This window comes from Rattus norvegicus, chromosome 6 (assembly GCF_036323735.1).
Source record: "Rattus norvegicus strain BN/NHsdMcwi chromosome 6, GRCr8, whole genome shotgun sequence".
In the NCBI taxonomy this organism is placed as follows: Eukaryota; Metazoa; Chordata; class Mammalia; order Rodentia; family Muridae; genus Rattus; species Rattus norvegicus.
The window spans coordinates 33570057-33589187 of NC_086024.1; the positions used below are offsets into that span (position 1 = coordinate 33570057).

The following is a 19131-nucleotide window of genomic DNA, read 5'->3' on the forward strand; positions in this document are numbered from 1 at the left end:
GTCCCAGAAACGCTCGCGACAAACTCCGCGCTTATTGGCCAGCAGAAGGACCCGCCGCCTATGTAACGCACTCAATAACCAATAGCCTGGAGGATTCTCGGAGGTCCAAAGGCCGAGGCTTCCGTTAGTTGCCCGGGACTTCTGATCCGCTGTCTTGTGACGTGAGCGGCCCCCGGGATTTTATGTGTGGGGCGGGGAGGTAGAGAGACCAAGGTATTTCGTGGGGTTTTTTGTGGCAAGGCCTGGCGGGTGTTAGGGAGGCCGGGGCTGGGAAGGGAAGAGGTGGATGGCACTTAAGGCCCAGGGATGTGGGCGTGGGGAGAAGTTGAGAATGAGGCGGACGGACCGTGTGTGAGGGAGAGTTGAAGAGGATCAGACTGCAGTAGAAGCAAGCGGTGTGGACTTTAACAAGTGCCCTTGGGATGCTCGAGTGATTCTTATGGTAATAGATAATAGAGCTTAAGGAATATAGCCTTATTTGTAGCAAGGTAAAATCGCCTACGAACTTTGAGGTGTTTGAACAAACCGAACTAAGAACTTGTTTTAAATCACAAATCATAATAGCCGAGCTTTTAGTTAATTGCAGGAGGCTCTAACCGGTATTCAGTTAAGCTGTAGTCAGTATCTCTGTCTCAGGTCAGATTTTGCTTTGTTTTTGGTTTGGTTTTTATCTGGTTTCGTCTTTTTGAGACTGGGTGTCATTTTGCTGTCTGTGCTAGCCTGAAACTCACTGTGTAGTCTAACCGACCTCGAGGCCGTGCGTGTGCATCAGCGTTTGCGCAGGCATGTGCTCCTGCTCTGGCGCAAAGTTGGAAGTCATGGGGTAACTTTTGTGAATTGGTTCTCTCCTGCCTCTTTGTGGGATCCAGGGGTTGGACTCGGGTGTCAGACTTGTGCACAAGACCCTGATAACTGCTGGGCTATCTTTGGCTAGCTTTCTGGTTTTGGTTTGGTTTGGTTTTTTTAATGATGAGATCCTTAATTGCTTTGGCTTTACTTACCTTATGTCAGTGACTCCCAAATCCTTCCCGTGACTGCCTAAGGTACATCCATTGCAACCTTAGAGGTGCTTTACATGAAATTTAATACTAAATTTTGTCATAACTGGCTGTATCTCAGTTGGTGGAGTGTTTGCCTAGCATACACAAGGCTCTGGGTTCCATCCTCAGCAGGTCAGTATTATTCTCATTACTTAGGAAGTACAGGCAGAAGGACAAGAAGCTCCAGGCCTGTCTGGGCTACAAGAGGGCCTGTATCAAAAATAAATACATTGGGCTAGAGAGATGGCTTAGTGGTTAAGAGGACCGACTGCTCTTCTAGAGGGCCTGAGTTCAAATCCCAGCAATCCATGGTGGCTCACAACCACCTGTAATGAGATCTGGTGCCCTCTTCTGGTGTGTCTGAAGACAGCGACAGAGTACTTATATATAATAAATAAATCTTTTAAAAATAAATAAATAAATAAATAAATAACATACTACACACCTTTCTCATCTTCAAAGTATACAGCCTTCTGCATCTCTGGTTAATGGTTCAACTCTTTCCCAAGCTAAAACTTTGCATGCTGTCCCTCAAAAATATTTTTCAGTATTCACATCGTGTCTGATAGCACAGTCTTTTTGTCTACAGAGAAGCATCTCCTGTGTCCAGTCTTTTCTCTGTGGAAACAGCTGCAAACTTCGTTTCCTCTCTCGTTTTTATTTTACCCTTTGCTTTTTGTTTACTTTTTTTTCCATTTGGTTTTGGGTTTTTGTTTGTTTGTCTGTTCTCCCACACCAGGATTTCTCTGTGTAATCTTGTCTGCCCTGGTAATCTCTCTGTAGATCAGGTTGGCCTCGAACTCAGAGATCTGTCTACCTCTGCCCCTCGGGGTGCTGGGATTAAAGGCATGTACCACCACAGCCAGGCTTTTATTTTTATCTATTATTAAGAAGCACTCCCCTGACTAGGTCAGGGTACACATACTATGGCAGATGGGTGGAAGTCACAGGACAACTTTTGTGAGTTCTTTCCTTGAATTTTTTGGGGATTTAGGAATTGAACTCGGGTTTATATCAACTGAGTGTATATCTAGGACCCATATGGTGAAAGGAGAGAACCAACTCCTAAAAGTTGTTTTCTGACCTTCACATGTGTGTTATGCATGTACACACACATACACACACACACACACACACACACACACACACACACACAAACATTAATCCTTGGGGCTGGAGAGATGGCTCAGTGGTTAAGAGCACTGACTGTTCTTCCAGAGGTCCTGAGTTCAATTCCCAGCAACCATGTGGTGGCTCACAACCATCTGTAATGGGATCCGATGCCCTCTTCTGGTGTGTCTGAAGACAATTACAGTGTACTCATATGTAATACATAAATAAATCTTTAAAAAAATAAATCTTACACTTTAAAAAAAATCTGCCTAACAGCATGTAATGCCCAATTCATTCAGAAAGAGAAGACTAGAAGGTGACGTCCATTTGACCTGACAAAAGGGGAAGAGAGTGAAGAGATCCTGTGTCAGTTCAGCAGAAGGGAATAAAGTAGGTTTTTGTAATTGTTAGCGTTTGAGGAATTCTGTCCGCTTTCTTCCTAGAGGCAAATGTGTTTACTCACTCTCCTGAAAGGCCCACTGTGACCATGCTTGTGTTTCCCGGATCTCACTGTCAGTGACATTAGACTGAAGCTTGAAATGTGTCATCTAAATTGGTTTATTATTTAGTTGCTCCATTAGGAAATTTTCTGCCCAGGAAGATATGTCATGCATTATTTATCAATAAAACTCTCTTAAAGTTCCCAAGTAGTTGCCAGAGACAAACCACATGCTGTAGACCAGTGCAGTCGAGGCTCCAGTCCTCACCATTAGTAACAACAAGGGACTCATCCCCGTTTAGCAAGTCACTGTGGAGTCACTCGATGTGATAACACTGAGTAAACACAGAGCAGAGCATTCCTCCTTAGTACAAGATCCTAAGGACAGACTTGCTGGTGAGGAGACAACATTTGCAGCTAGGTCACACACTGACTGCCAGGTCGTTTCTGGAGAGCATCTGCTTCTTTAGATAGAGCCTAAAGGCTACCTCTAAAGTTCCCTCTTTGTCACTTGACCAACCAATGAGACAGGTTAAACCATGTCTATTAGGGCGGGAGTGGTGAGAGCCTCCTTACCGAAGGGACTGCAGAAGGAGCCCAGCCAGAGCGGGTGAAGTGAGTGGTGCAGAATGGTGTGTGTAAACTGGATGGTCCTTTGAGAACCAAAAAGATTAAATATTGTATGCATTGGCAGTGTTCACTAAGAGCCCAAGGCTACCAGCTTACAGCTTCACCTCTGAACTACACCCCAGCTGCCAAGGACCAGCCTCCACTTGGAGAGGAGTTCTGACAGAAGGGGTGTCTGGAAAGGATTCAAAGTCACCTCATGGGTCCAGGCTGAAGATTCTGCTTAGTACAGCTTTTGCCTTCTCTTTGGAGTTCTGCTTCTAAGTTCAGCTTTCTCTTGGGAGATCTCTCTGTCTATATTCTGTGTGCTTGTGTCAGTTTTCCAAGCAGTTCTGTCTCTCTCTCTCTCTCTCTCTCTCTCTCTCTCTCTCTCTCTCTCTCTCTCTCTCCCTCTCTCTCCCTCTCTCTCCCTCTCTCTCCCTCTCCCTCTCCCTCCCTCCCTCTCTCCCTCTCCCTCTCCCTCTCTCTCTCTCTCTCTCTCTCTCTCTCTCTCTCTCTCTATTTATTTTATGAGTACACTGTCTTCAGACACACCGGAAGAGGGCATTGGATCCCTTTACAGGACCATGTGGTTGCTGGGGTTTGAACTCAGGACCTCTGGATGAGCAGTCAGTGCTCTTAACTACTGAACCATCTCCCCAGCCTCCAGCCCCCAGCCCCTACAGTTCTCTTTTTATCCTAAAAATTTCTCTGGATAGCTCTCCTGCAGAACACAGGTCCAGCCTTTATTTCACATACCAATCCAGTCGTTTACTCATGTACCCTTTTGATTTTCTTATGTGTCAGCATCCCATGACCCCAGCCCTTTGACTCTTAAGAAACAGCAAGCATACATTTTTTTCCCCTTAACATTGCAAAAGAATTCAGAGCATAGATAATAAGATAGTTTGGGTGGGACCCTGCCCTGATGTTAGCATTTCCACCAGGCCTGACCCTAATCTTGCTCTATCCTAGGCTGATGCTGAACTCAGGAATCTATCCCCCTTTGTAAACATAAACAAAATAATACTTGATTCGGCAGCACATATACTAAAATTGGAACAATACAGAGAAGATTAGCATGGCCCCTGCCCAAGGATGACACGCAAATTGGTGAAACCTTCCATTAAAAAAAAAAACTTAACCTAGGTGGGATCTCTTTCGATCACCACTCCCCAAATCTCTTTATCTCTGTCCTTAGTAATTTTCTAACAAGTTGGCTCACCGCACTGCTGCTTTTGTTCCTTTAGATTCATGAAGCCCCTCATAAAGTCCATATTGCATCCTTATTTTTTGCATAGTTGAAAAAATAATACATTTTGAACTCCTGTATTTAAAGCTCTTTCTCATAGCCTTAAGGGCTGTCCTGAAGGTCCCAGTGTTTACCATTTTTGCTGAGACACAGCCACACTCTCAACTCCTGGTGTTTCTTTTTTTTTTTTTGGTTCTTTTTTTTCCGGAGCTGGGACTGAACCCAGGGCCTTGCACTTCCTAGGCAAGCGCTCTACCACTGAGCTAAATCCCCAACCCCAACTCCTGGTGTTTCTAATTATCATGGAGTCATTAACATTTACAGGGAGGATGATGCGCAGAAGGAGAGAGTCCTCCTCTGCTGTGGGTCCAGAAACTTTGTTCATTATTACACAAACAAGCCTTACACCCACATCCTGGAGGCTCACACCGGAGCCCTGTCCTAGGGGTAGGAACCATGTCATTCTGTTCCCACCAGGGCCATGCCGGGCCTGACATCTGGCCTTCACGCCTGTTCACCGATGAGTGTTGGGGAGACTGCCTGTGGATAGGCATGGGGTCTAGTTCTCGCAGTAGCGGCCTAGCATGTGCAGGCCCTGGGTTCAGCCTTCAGTGGTGAACAAAAAATTGTTACTATTCTTTGACTGTTTAAAGGCTAAGATTTTTTTTTAAAGTCTTAAAACTCTTTATGAAGTAAGTCTATATTTTATATATAAATATTTTACTATAAGAAGATAATCTGAGGGCTGGAGAGATGGCTCAGCAGTTAAGAGCACTGACTGTTCTAATAGAGGTCCTGAGTTCAATTCCCAGCAACCACTTGGTGGCTCACAACCATCTGTAATGGGATTTGATGCCCTCTTCTGGTGTGTCTGAAGACAGCTACAGTGTACTTATGTATAATAAATACATCTTTAAAAATAAAAAGAACATTAATTCGAATATATGATTTTAAAAAGAATTCTCTCCAAATACAGAAATTGAAAAGCCCACTTGGTCTCTTAGGCCACCTTATCTTATTGAGTACTGTGAACAGTTTCCCCGTCTTTCTTGACCCTTCCCTGAGTCTCTGTGTAAACAAACACACACACACAGACACGCATATTGGTGCACGTTTTTCCTAAATAGCACACATTCATGGGTTATCATGAATTCCACTCTTAGAGATTTCTCCATATGGAAGTTCTTTCTCTCTTTTGAGATCTTACCCAGGCTGGTCTCAGATGGATGGCCTTAGCTGATCGCCTGCCTCAGCTTCTTGAGTATATGGGCCTATGGGTAAGCACTACCCCTGCCTCCAATTGTCTAACACAGTAGTTCTCAACCTTCCTAATGACCCTCTAAAATAGTTCCTCATGTTGTGGTGACCCCAACCATAAAACCATTTTTGTTGCTACTTCATAACACTAATTTTGCTACTGTTATAAGTCTAAATGATATCCGTGTTTTCTGATGGTCTTAGGTGATCCCCCTTCTGAAAGAGTTGTTCAAGTCCACAAAAAGGTTGAGAATCATTGGTCTAATTCTGTATTGACATGCTCACTCTTTTTTTTTTTTTTTTTAGATATCACACTTGCTAAGCAATCCATGTCTCACGGTGCATTGCTTCAAGCTCTGACCTACCTGTTCTATTTTCCTTGTTGAGACAGGATCTCATGCAGCCCAGGCTGGCCTCGCAATTGCTGTAGCGCTAAGGATGGCTTTGAACTCCTGATCCTCCTGCCTTCCACTCCAGGGTATTGGAAATATGGACCTGAACCTGATATTTGTTTTCTATATGAGTGGTTGAACCTAGCACTTGAATATCCCAGGCAAGTGCTCTACCACTGAGTTACGTGCTTGTACTAGTTACGAACACTTCTGTACGTGATCGACTTACTATATGTAGTATGGTAAAATAGTCTTATATTTTGCAGAATTGCCTATTGATTGTTTTATTCATTTAAGTCTTTAAGCAACTGGAGTTTATTTTGTTGTAAATTTTTTTTAACACTTTGGAGCTCCTGAGTGCTGGCATTAAAGGTATGCGCCGCCACCACGCCCCTTCGTAACTTTCCTCCTTAATCATTCCAGATAGCCTTTATCAGAAAGGATGGAGCTGGGAAACGGAAAACTGCCCAGGACAGGACTGAACTCACTGAATCAAGCAGTACATCCAACCCAGGGCCTGGCGTGGACCGACGGGAATCGGGTAGTCCTGACTGATTTACAGCTTCATAGCGGAGAGGCCAAGTTCGGGGACTCCCAAGTCATTGGAAGTTTTGAATCTGTCTGCGGGGTTTCCTGGGCCCCTGTCAGCACAGTGCACGTGCCCTCTCTGCTTGCGGTCCAGCACAGAAAGCTTGTCTCGGTTTGGCAGCTGTGTCCCAGCACTATAGGATCAAGCAAATGGCAGATGTGTCAGACCTCTGAGATCAGAGAGTCACTCCCTATCCTTCCTCAGGGCTGCATGTGGCACCCAAAAGACCCTGTCCTGACCGTGTTGACTGCACGGGATGTCTCCATTTTCCCTAACGTCCACCAAGATGGCGGTCCCAGGGTAAAAGTGGACATCAACACCAGGGGCCGCGTTTACTGTGCTTGTTGGACCCTGGATGGCCAGAGGCTGGTGGTGGCAGTAGACAGCAGCCTCCATTCTTACATTTGGGACAGTTCTCAGAAGTCTCTTCATAGCTGCTCCTTCTGCCCAGTGTTTCCTGTGCACTGTTGCATCCGCACCATCACAGCCACGGGGAACTCACAGGTCGCTGTGGCCACCGAACTTCCACTCCATAAGCTTTGTAGCTTAAATGCATCCGACGCCTTTGGCGGCCCCCCGAATGGTGAAGATGGTGCTGTACATCCTCATCCTGTGGGTGTGAGTGAAACGCCCCCTGTAGATGAGCAGGAAGCCGCTGCAGAAATGAATTCTGGAGCAGCAGTTTCTCCCTTGTCAGTTCCTCTGGATCTGACTCACATACATTTCAACCGATCTGGAGCCGAGCAGAGGTCTCTTATTTGTTTAAGAAAAAAGGACTACTTGACTGGAACTGGCCAAGATTCTTCACATTTGATCCTGGTAACCTTTAAGAAAGCAGTGACCATGACAAAAAAGGTCGCTATTCCAGGCATTCTGGTTCCTGACATAATAGCATTTACCCTGACAGCACAGCTAGTGGCTGTGGCTTCCAATACGTGCAACGTAATTTTGATCTATTCTGTCGCTCCATCTTCTATGCCAAATATTCAGCAAATTCAGTTAGAGAGTAACGAAAGACCAAAAGGTGTATGTTTCTTGACAGACAGATTATTATTAATTACTGTAGGGAAACAGAAGCCCACAGAAACAGCCTTTCTCCCTTCTTCAGAATCTGATCAGTATACTGTTTATCTGACAGTTAGAGAAATAACTCTGGGAAGAGAATCTTCTGGAACATCTGCTGAAAGTCAGGGTGCTTATGCTGATATCAATGCTCTATTAAATAAAGCAGATAGAGAAGAAAAGTTCACCGAGAGCCTTTCCCCATGCGTGAGTCCCCTGAGCCAAGGACTCTTGCTAACAGCTAACTCCAGTACTCAGAGTGGGAGGTCTGGAAAAGCCCTTATTCAAGAAATTAAAAGTCCCTTGTCCCCTCTGTCCAGTGATTCCATTGTCCATGAAGTCTGTCACAGGCCCTCCTGGCTTTGCACAGCATTGCCTAGACCCAGCAGGACCCCAGATCACACCAGCACCCCAGAAGTGAATTCACCTGCAACGGAGAACTTACAAAAGGAAACTTGCCCACTTTCCAGAGAGCTGGGGAGTCTGTCTAGGCACCTGGTTGGAATGCAGCAGTATCTTTTTGAAATCAAGGATTTTCTACACAAGGAGAAGCGAGTCTCTCCCGCGTACCCACCTTCTCACGACCCTCCCTATGTTCACCTCATTTACCAGGTAACATCTCTTTTGAGGAACTTTCACTATGCAGGAAGCTCTTGCATCCTGTCTGTCCTGCCAGAAACACTCAGGGGAGGGCGGGGAGGGCTTTGAGTGGAGCTCAGTGACCTGCGTCTGACAATTCCTTTGCACAATTAGATGGGCATTAGCCTACCAAAAGTGCTCACACCAGGGTTTAGCGAGATTTTATCATATCCTTGGTGTGGAAATCAATGACTACACTCCGTTGACTTATATTTAGGGAGAAAATAGGGTTAATTGTGTCTATTCATTTCAAAAACTGTGTGTGTGTGTTATCATTTAAAATGTTTTTAAAGATTTATTTATTTTATGTATATGAGTACACTGTAGCTGTCTACTAACACAGCAGAAGATTCCCATTTCAGATGGTTGTAAGCCTTAAAATGTTTTAAGGCAGGAGAGATGGCTCAGCTGTTAAGAGGACTGACTGCTCTTTCAGAGGACTGGGGTTCAATTCCCAGCGCCCACATGGCAGCTCACAACAGTCTATATTTGCAAGATCTGATATTCTCACACAGACACACAGACATACATGCAGGCAAAACACCAATGCACACATAAAATATGTTTTGAATGCATCCTTATATGTGCAGATGTAAGTACATCACACTTTTTTAAAGGTTTATTTATTTATTATATATGAATACACTGTAGCTGTCTTCAGACACACCAGAAGAGGGCGCCAGATCCCATTACAGATGGTTGTGAGCCAGCATGTGGTTGCTGGGAATTGAACTCGGGACCTCTGGAAGAGCAGTCAGTGCTCTTAACCACTGAGCCACCTCTCCACATATTTTTTTTTTTTTTTAATCATGGACACTTCTTTTCACATTGTGTCTGGCTCTGTTCTGTCATGTTCACTTTTCAACTAGCAGCCATGTGGCTCCTCCCACGTTTGCCTCCATACACATAAACTCTAACACAGATCCTTGTGTAACACGTAAAGTGTGTGTGTGTGTGTGTGTGTGTGTGTGTGTGTGTGTGTGTAGTGTGCTGTCACTGCTTGCCACAGTGGAGTCATGGGGTGCACTGTACCTCAGGGTGAGCATGCATATTTACGCAGCCTCATTTTCAGTTGGGTACCTCAGATGGTGCTGAAAGAGTGTATTTATTCACTTGATGTAGTGCCTTTATTTATTTTTGTTGGATTGGTTTCAAGAGGAGAAGTGCAAATTCAAAGAGTGTACTTCTACAATATTTTTTGTTTATTTTTGTAGCTTAGGCTAGCCTCTCAAGGATGCCATTGAACTTGTTCAATGTGTATGTGTGTGTGTTCATGGGAGTCGTGTGTGTGTGTGTGTGTGTGTGTGTGCACATTGTGTCTGGAGGGAAGGTTTCCGCTTGACCAGGTTTCTCACTGAACCTGGCTCTCACTGAATGGCCAGTGAGTTCCAGGTCACTGGTCTCCACTCTGGCCAGCACCTACCCTGCTTTTCTTCTCTGTTTTTCCATTTAACTCTGACTCTACTGCTTTTGTGGCAGGTACACTTCTGCCTAAACCATCTCCCCAGACTAAGACCCTGAGCTTCTTATCCTTCTGCCTTCACCCTGAAGTGCTGTGGTTATAGGTGTGCACCCCAAGACCTGGTTTTATGCCGTGCTGGGGACCAACTCAGTCTTGTGTGCACTAAACCAACCTCTACCATTTGAGGAGAATCGCCCATTTAATTCCATTTTCTACTTGTGTTTAAAAAGTTATTAGGAGCTGGAGAGGTGGCTGTTAAGAACATGAACTAGGCTGGGCATAGTGGCAGATTCCTTTAATTCCAGCACTTGAGAGGCAGAGGCAGGAGGATATCTGTGAGTTAGAGGCTGGTCTGGTCTACATAGTGAGTTCTAGGCCAGTTAGGCCTACATAGCGAAATCCTCTCTCAAAAAAGAAAAGAAAAGAAATCCCAAGGAAGAAAGGAAGGAAGGGAGGGAGGGAGGAAGGGAAGGAGAGAGAGAGAGAAAGAGAGAGAGAGAAGGAGAGAGAGGAGGAAGGGAGGACAGACCAACAGAAGGACATGTATTGCTATCCTAGATGACCAGAGTTTGGTTCCAGGCTGTCTTCTGACGTCTTCTGGTACTAGTGCACACGGGTATACAGACGCATGTGCAGCAAAACACTCACACACACAAAATGAGTTTGACTCATTTCACTGAACCAGATCTCCAGTTCCATTGTAACACTGTTCCCCAAATACTTAACGAAGAGAATATTTAAATAATTAAAAGAAATGTATAATGTAAAAGTAACTTTTATTTATCATCGCGTGTTTGTATATAATATGTTCGTGTCAGGTGGGCATGCATGTAGAGGTTAGAGGACGACTGTCAACAATCAGAAGCGGGTTGTGGTGGCACAGCCAACGGTGCTAGTGCTGGGGAGGAGGGGCTGACGAATCTCTTGAGTTCAAGGCCATCCTTGGTTACACGGTCATTTGCAGGCCAACCAGGACTATATGTGAGACTGTCTTAAACAAACAAACACAAACCCATCAGTTCTCTCCTTCTGTCTTGATTCTAGGGATTGAACTTGGGTTTCATAACCTAAGTGACAAGTGATTTTTGCCACCGAGCCATCTCACTGGCCTGGTGTCTTAGTAATGAAACTTTTGCCGTGGTGAACACTGTGACCAAAAGCAACCTGTGGAGGAGGAAAGGGTTTATTTCACCCACAGTTCCATATAATAGCTCATCATCATGCAAGCCAGGAACCTGGAGGCAGGAGCTGATGCGGAGGCCATGCAGGGATGCTGCTTACTGGCTTGTTCCCCATGACTTGTCCAGCCTGCTTTCTTATAGACCCAGGACTACCAGTGCAGGGATGGCCCCACCCACAATGGGCTGGGCCCTCCCCCGTCAATCACTAATTAAGAAAATGCCCTACTGCCTTGCACACAACCCAGTCTTATGCCAGCATTTTCTCAGTTGAGGTGCCTTCCTCTTGAATGACTATACCTTGTGCCAAGTTGACATAAAACTAGCCAGCATAAAACTACCTGGCCCTAGAAGTAATATTTTATTCTATGTTCACAATTATGCTTTTAGGTTAATAGTGAATCTTAAGTTAGAACCGTAACAATTTAAAGATATTTTCCTCAAGGTAGATTTTAAATCACTTCTAAAATGACTTCATTCTTTCATGACAAAAAAAAAAATGTTTGTTTTGAGACAGGGTCTCCCTATGTAAGCCTGGGCTGGCCTCAACTTGCCTTGTAGACTAGGCTAGCCTTAAACTCACAGAGCTCTGCCTGTCTCTGTTCCCTATCCCCCAGTGCTGGATCCGAGGCATGTCCACTATGCCCAGCTCCCTCTACATTGTTCTTAAGAGCTGTCAGTCCATTGCTTTAATAGTCGGTTAACCACTTTTACTTTTACTTGAAGAAACCTTGTTCTGTGGGTCCTGCTGAAAAAAGAGCTGTGCTTCTCTGTGACGGCAGACTAAGGCTCAGTACCATTCAACAGATGTTTGGCCTCCACCTCGTTGAAATGCTGCACGGTAGGTGAAAGCCAGAGCCCCCTCTCCCTCCCGTCTGTTCTGAAGCTTCAGGAATGGAAATGGTACCATCCAGCCATTCAGGGGATTCACTAAATAGTGAATAAATATGATTAATTGCCTACTATATACCCTGACTGCCTACTGTATACCCTGCCCCACTAGAGATATTACAACCCTTTCCTGGGGGACTCGTATCCCTTTTTTGTTTTTTTTTTTTTTTGTTTTGTTTTGTTTTTTTTTTTTTTTGGTTCTTTTTTTCGGAGCTGGGGACCGAACCCAGGGCCTTGCGCTTCCTAGGCAAGCGCTCTACCACTGAGCTAAATCCCCAACCCCTCGTATCCCTTTTAAAAAAGAAAACTGAGCTGCAAGGCAGAACATTGCAGCTGCAGCGTTCCCGTTGCAACCCAATGCACCGGACATAGAAACACTGCAGTGTGCAGTTGACATGCTCAGGTGGAGGCAGTGGGGGGATGCGAAGGACAGGACTACACGCAGGGCCTACCTGATGCCCTCCTCAGCACACACAGACCATGGCTGGTCTCTTCCTTTCTTCCTTCCATTTCATTTCATTTTGTAGCCCTCGCTGTCCTGGAACTCACTCTGTAGACCAGACTGGTCTCAAACTTACAGAATTCCTAAATGCTGGGATTAATAAAGGCATGCACCACTACTGACCAGCTCATTTTTATTTTTAAATAGCAGCCACCACATTGAACATAAGACATTTTATTTTTCCCTTTATCATTGTAACATTTTTCAGTTTTGACAGATACATTTACATATGGCTTTACAGTTGCCATTTTTGACAGGTTAGTATTATTTCTGAAGTATACCATTTTTATTTTATCATAGTTTCTTGTTTATGTATTTGTGTTTTATTTTTAAACATTTACTATCATTTTTTTAATGTGTTTCTTCAGGCATATATATGCATGCAGTACCCATAGAGGTCAGCAGAGGGCATTAAATTCTCTGTGCCTGGTGTTACAGATGTATGTTTGCCCTCATGCACTTGCTAGGAATTGAACCCTGGACCTCTGGAAGAACAGCTGTTGCTCTTACCTGCTGAGCCATCTCTCCAGCCTATCCCTATTTTACATGTATGAGTATTTCACCTGTACACCGTGCACACACTGACATAGGAGACAAGGGCATTGGGTTCAGCCTTCTTCCTTGAAGGCTCTGAGTGCTGGCCGTGCACTCTCAAACACACACATACATACAGGCAGGTCACTCATACTTTTAAGTAAAATAAAAAATACAGATTTAAGTCATTTTCTTTTTTTAAAAAAGGATTTGTTCATTTATTTATTTATTTATTTTTTGGTTCTTTTTTTCGGAGCTGGGGACCGAACCCAGGGCCTTGCGCTTCCTAGGTAAGCGCTCTACCACTGAGCTAAATCCCCAGCCCCGATTTGTTCATTTATTATGTATACAATGTTCTGCCTGCATGTATGCCTATGCACCAGAAGAGGTCACCAGGTTTCATTACAGATGGTTGTGAGCCACCATGTAGTTGTTGGGAATTGAACTCAGGACCTCTGGAAGAGCAGTCAGTGCTCTTAACCTCTGAGCTATCTCTCCAGCCCTAGTCATCTTCAGTTTTAACCATTATAAAAAGGAAAAACCTTCCTACATATTTGTCTTTTACTTTTTGCAGTGTGTGTTTTTCAGAAGTAAAGCACAGGATCTCTGAGACTTGTACTTGTCACTCTAATGCCCTAAAGCAAGCCGGGATTTTCTAGGTCACTATCCTCCTTCTAGTCTGCTCACTCTCCTAGGATTGCTACAGTCGGTCCGAATGTACAGGATAAAAAGTTCCTCTGTAGGGTGGGTCCTCCTCATGAAGTTTCTGAAGAAACTAGTATCCATCCTAGTGCATACAAAGAACACATGCATGCTGTTGTGTACACAGCCCCATATGATAAATATCAGTCCCGAGGGAAACTGTATGTTCTTAGCTTTGAGTGACCCACCTGAGGCGGTTGTCTTTGAGGTACATATTGCTGTGCTCTGAGCCTAATACAACTCCACCCTTTCATCCCCATGTTTTCCGAAAAGCGTTAGATGATGGGGTTTCTAAGATTTTATATCAACTACCGAATCTCCCTCTTTACAAGTTAGCCCCATGCAGCAGCGCGTACCTGTGACCCAGCACAGCGTGTCATGATTAACTGTTTGAGGCAGCCTTGGGCTACACGGTACTAGAGCAGCTCCAGCTCAAGAGTGAGACCTAACAGTAGTAACTACGCCTTGCAGTCATCTGTTTGTCCTTATAGAATCGTATGGTGGCCTAAAGTACTGTGCACCTACTTTGTAGATTCCCACTGGATCCTCCTCTGTGCCGACGGCCAAGACTTCATCCCGTTGACTTTCACAGCTGCCCAGACTGTCATGGTGAGAGATGGCAGCCTGTCTAAGCCAGAGGAAGCTAGAGGCTCGCTTTCTCACAATCAGGATCCGGATCCTTCACCTGAAGTCTTGGGAAACCTTGCTACCCAGAATGTAGATGCGGCTGTCTGCTCCAACAGCGTGACCTGATGGCTGCTTTGCAGGGCGCATGCGCATGTGCTATCGATTCCCCTCGGGCTGTGTGCTGCTGGGCCACAGGGCAAGTGGCTGCTTATGTATTCTGACTGTGCCACTTTGAGGACAGAATTCTAAGAACGATACCACATGGTCATATGGATTGTACTTTATTTCTCCAAGGCCTTGCTTCCCCAACCCGAAGCTGTGTTAGCGCTGCCTACGAGTGTTCATAGGATGCAATGGAGTAGCAGTAGGTCCTCTGACTCTGTGCGGGTGAGAATTCTGCTGGGGAGCCTGCGCACAGCCTTTTAATCCAATTCCTGGGGCATCAGGGATCCAGTGCAAAGGAAATCAGGGACCACACACACTTCTGCTCTCAGGACCGCCTGGATCTGGAAGTTCTGAGGCTGGCCTGCTCTCTCCAGATCTAAAAACAACCAACCCTCTTGCTCCCGTACACAATTCTGGCTGACAGAGGTCCGGAGACTCCTAAAGTGTGCTAAACTTTTAAATAAACTTCCAAGATGTGACCCCCTCGGACCGCCCGCGTGCTTGTGGCCACCCACCTGGGGAGACCACACCTCGTTTTCTTGCCTTGCTATCTATAGTGCTCTCCTTGAGATGTGTCCTTTTATTTTCCAGTTTGAGGGTCATAAAAATTTCCCGTCTTTCCCTCCCAAGAATAAGCCTCCTTAGTTAACTTATCGTTTGTTTGTCTGTTTGGTTGTTTGTTTATGAAGTAGGGCTCAGGCCCATCTTGAATGTGCCAGACAGGTGCTCTGGCTTCCACAGAGCCTGTACCCCCAACCCAATTTGTCACTTTAACTTTGGTATTTTTCTCTTAACTCCTTTCAAACCTGAGAGACGGACATAGGATCAGAAAGTATTTAAAGAGTTGAAAGTTTCACAGAACTCTAAGGAGTTTCTAGGAAGCCTTAGTGTGTGTATACTTGATAAGGCGCCAGCTTAGTACAGTGGGGAAGACCCTGATCCCCTAAACTGGACACCTAGCTGCTGCAGACAGTCTCCCACACAGGCCCTGCAGCCAGCAGATCGAGCAGGCCATGGGAGAGCAGCACATCTGCAGATGCCTGCTTCAGCCCTGGAGGTGCCATTAACACAGGTACTCCCCTCCTCCTTCCTTTAAAAGTACACAGAGAGGAAATGCCTTGTGCCTCTGGAGACTGCTGTCCGTCTGCTGCCGTTTATGAAGATGCAGCTGGGCTAGGAAAGACGCAAAAGCCTATTTTGTGGTTCAGATGCATTAGACAACTGCTGTGATAATGGACAGGAAGGCCGCAGGGCTGTCATCAGTGGCCTAGAGTGGTGGCTGAGGTCTGCCTCCATCGGCAGAGGAAGTGTCTGGGATGAGATGAAGTCACTGCTGTTATAAAGGCAAAGAGAGGGACTAAGGGACCCCAAGTAAAATCAATGCAACTGCCTCAAGATGTGCTTCCTGATCTCAGGGCAGAATCCTCGCAATGAGTCTTCAGTACAACCTCAGCCGCTGTGACTGCTTTGATTGCTCTGAAGCTCTGGTCTTTGTGACGATCTGGATTTGCACATGCAGAGTCCCCACTTTTGTATTCTTTAGTGGACACAGTGCGGTGTCATTTCTTTATAGTAAATCTGATTCCAACTGATGGCAGCTCCTACACAGACGTTTCCGTGACCTCTGTTGTTAATGCAGTCTTTGGAGCAGTAGAAGCCAGTCCTGGGATTTGCTGGCTTTAGAAAGAAGCACTACATCCTTTATTAAAAAGATTTTGTAGGAGCTGGTGCACACCCTTAACCCCAGCACTCAGGAGGCAGAGGCAGAGGCAGAGGCAGAGGCAGAGGCAGAGGCAGAGGCAGAGGCAGAGGCAGAGGCAGAGGCAGAGGCAGAGGCAGAGGCAGAGGCAGAGGCAGAGGCAGGCAGAGGCAGAGGCAGAGGCAGAGGCAGAGGCAGAGGCAGAGGCAGAGGCAGAGGCAGAGGCAGAGGCAGGCAGAGGCAGAGGCAGAGGCAGAGGCAGAGGCAGAGGCAGAGGCAGAGGCAGAGGCAGAGGCAGGCAGAGGCAGAGGCAGAGGCAGAGGCAGAGGCAGAGGCAGAGAGGCGGGGCAGAGGCAGGCGAATCTCTGAGTTGGAGGCCAGCCTGGTCTACACTGAGTTCCAGACTAAAATGAAGATGTCTTTCTCAAAAGCTGAACTGTTACAAGAATCCTTTCAAGCTTCCCGTGTATCTCTTCTAGTCCTGTCTCCATAGCGACTAAGGTGACTGGCTGGTAGGTGTCCTGATTGTAGTAATCATTGCTTCCTTATTCCTCCCCTTTTTAAAAGGGCGTCAGCACCTTGTGTGCACCTTGGCCTTCACAGTGCTTATTCTTGGGTCTGAGCTTTAAACAAACAGGATATTGTATACAGTCTTCTCTGACTCTCTCTGTCTCTCTCTGTCTCTCTCTGACTCTCTCTGTCTCTCTCTCTGTCTCTCTCTCTGTCTCTCTCTGTCTCTGTCTCTCTCTGTCTCTCTGTCTCTCTCTCTCTCTCTCTCTCTCTCTCTCTCTCTCTCTCTCTCTCTCTCTCTCTCTCTCTCTCTCCTAATGTGCTTGTGCACATATCTATGTAGAGTCCTCAGGTATTGTTCCTCACGCCCCATCCATCCTTTTTTTTTGAAATAGAATTTCCTGTTAGTCTGGAACTCGCCAAATAGGCTTAGGCTAGCTGGCCTGTCAGCTCCAGGGATCTGGCTGGTTTCCCCTCTCCCCAGATGCTTTGATTAGAACCTTAAACCACCAGGTGTGGTTGGCGTTTTGGTTGATTTTTTAATGTGAGCTCCAGGAGTCAGACTCAGATCCTTAGGTTCTCTTCTGACTGAGCCACCTCCCCGGCCCTCTGCCTGTCTGCCTGTCATCCTTTCCTGTCTGTATGGTTGATGAATATTTACATGTAGAAGCCAGAGATCAGCACCGGGCGTTTTCCTCGCTCACTCTCCATCCTTTTATATGTGTGGTATTTTACCTTCATGTCTCAGGATTTCGGATTCCCTACAACTGGAGTTCCAGACAATAGCGAGCTACCATGTGGGTGCTGGGAACCGAACCCAGGTCCTCAGGAAAAGCAGCCAGTGCTCTTGACCACTGAGCCACCTTTCCAGCTTGTCCATCTTGTTTTTTTGAGGCAGTGTCTCTCACTGAACCTGGAGCGAGTCTCTGGCTTAGCTAGACTGACCCGCCATTGAGCCCCTAGGATCTGCCTGTCTCCCCTAGCCCCAGCTCCCACCCACACACTGGGGTGAGGTGAGCACTGTCATGCTGTCCCAGGTCTTTCCTTGGGTGTCTGTACACAGTCTTCACGGTCACACAGAAAGTGCATTCCCCCACTAAGCCACCTCACAGCCCCCCCGCTAGGACGGTCTCTAAGATGCACTTTATACGAGTGTTATTTTTACTGTGGCAAGTTGGCACAGTTTATAACACTGCTGGCATGGGCGTTTCATGTTTCCTGGCTTTATTCTTGAAATTACAAACCATATTGCTTTGGATACTTGTGTAAATATCTCCATATGCTGATATTTGAGAAGTCCCTCTATGGTCTCTTACCTCGGCATGACTACACGGTTGTGCCATGGTTACCACACATTGATTTTAGTGTATTTCCAGACCAGACTGACATATCCATCCTGAGGTACATAAGATATTTGTTAAAATGAGAAACAACCATCTCTTCAATCAGTTGAGAGAGAAGGCTTGCTTGAGCCCAGGAGTTGAGCCAGCTTAGGCAACATACCTCTCATCTAAACAACTAAACAGGTTTAAAAAAAAAAAAAACGGGGGGTTGGGGATTTAGCTCAGTGGTAGAGCGCTTGCCTAGTGCTCTAGCGAGGCCCTGAGTTCGGTCCCCAGCTCCTAAAAAAAGAAAAGAAAAAAAAAAAAAACAAAAAAAACTGAGTTTGCCAGATTTGGTAGCCCATGCCTGTAACCCTGGCACTCGAGTGCTAAGGCAAGATCAGTTCAAGGGCAGCCTCAGCCACACAAGATCAGTTTAAGGCCAGCCTGGGCTACATGAGACCTTGTCTCAAACATCAAATAACGAAGAAAAGGTCGGCGAGATAGCTCAGTGGTTAAGAGCATTTGCTGCTCTTGCAGAGGGCCAGGGTTTGGTTCCCAGCGTCCACACTGGGCAGCCACAACCACCTGTTACTATAGCTCCAGGGGCTCTGATGCCCTCTGCTGGTCATGGCGGCAACTACATGCATGGACACCCAGGCACAAAGAGGTACACATAACAGAAATAAATCTTCAGGAAAAACAACAAGTAAAAATAGAAATAGTGTAGTCTTTTCTGTGTGCTGGAGTTTGTCCTACCAAGCTGAACTGTCTTTATTGTGGAGACCGAAACCAAGTTTATTGGACTCCTGGGTGGCGGGTAAGGAGGCAAAAGGAATGGCAAGAGGTGAGGATAGCAAGAGGAGAAGTGAGTTGTTTGTTTTGGGGCTGGGGGCGGCCCTGATCTTTACAAATTCATCGAGCACTCAACGTGGTGCGGGGTCTATGGAATAGTGGCTGGAGCAAGAGCTGTGCTTAACGGCTTCTCATCAGGGGACTCCAGCGTGAGATGATGGTAGGCCACCCATAGGCTCATATTACCCACCTGGTAGGAGTAAGCTCTTTGTTTGCTTTTAAGACAGGGTCTCAGGTTATTCAGACGGGCCTCAAACTTGTTATATAGCTGAGGACTTTGATTCTCCTGCTTCTT

The 19131-nt window shown here is 46.0% G+C and overlaps 1 protein-coding gene and 1 non-coding gene across 4 annotated transcripts; both read left to right on the top strand.

Annotated features, from left to right (window-relative positions):
• The first annotated feature begins 88 nt into the window (after positions 1–88).
• Wdcp (WD repeat and coiled coil containing) lies at positions 89–14929 on the top strand. Of its 3 annotated transcripts, XM_039113112.2 has the most exons (5): positions 94–213; positions 2453–2543; positions 6523–8362; positions 11756–11870; positions 14191–14929. In XM_039113112.2, the coding sequence occupies exons 3-5, from the start codon at positions 6542–6544 to the stop codon at positions 14409–14411; spliced, it is 2157 nt and encodes a 718-aa protein (XP_038969040.1). In that variant the 5' UTR covers positions 94–213; positions 2453–2543; positions 6523–6541; the 3' UTR covers positions 14412–14929. The 3 variants fall into 3 exon arrangements, with proteins under 3 accessions (NP_001386055.1, XP_038969040.1, XP_006239930.1); NM_001399126.1 differs by lacking the exon at positions 2453–2543 and having other exon boundaries at positions 89–213; XM_006239868.5 differs by lacking the exon at positions 2453–2543 and having other exon boundaries at positions 141–442.
• LOC120093289 (U6 spliceosomal RNA) lies at positions 4225–4331 on the top strand. The gene has a single exon (XR_005486397.1). It is a non-coding gene; the product is annotated as a U6 spliceosomal RNA (small nuclear RNA).
• Positions 14930–19131: the final 4202 nt, after the last annotated feature.

What these genes read in the sequence shown, in the direction of transcription:
- Wdcp (NM_001399126.1), top strand. Translation starts at nt 6,542, where the DNA reads ATGGAGCTGGGAAACGGAAAACTGCCCAGGACAGGACTGAACTCACTG. An exon ending in ATGTTCACCTCATTTACCAG is followed by an intron (nt 8,363 to 11,755) that starts GTAACATCTCTT and finishes TTTTACTTGAAG; the next exon opens with AAACCTTGTTCTGTGGGTCC. An exon ending in CCTCGTTGAAATGCTGCACG is followed by an intron (nt 11,871 to 14,190) that starts GTAGGTGAAAGC and finishes CCTACTTTGTAG; the next exon opens with ATTCCCACTGGATCCTCCTC.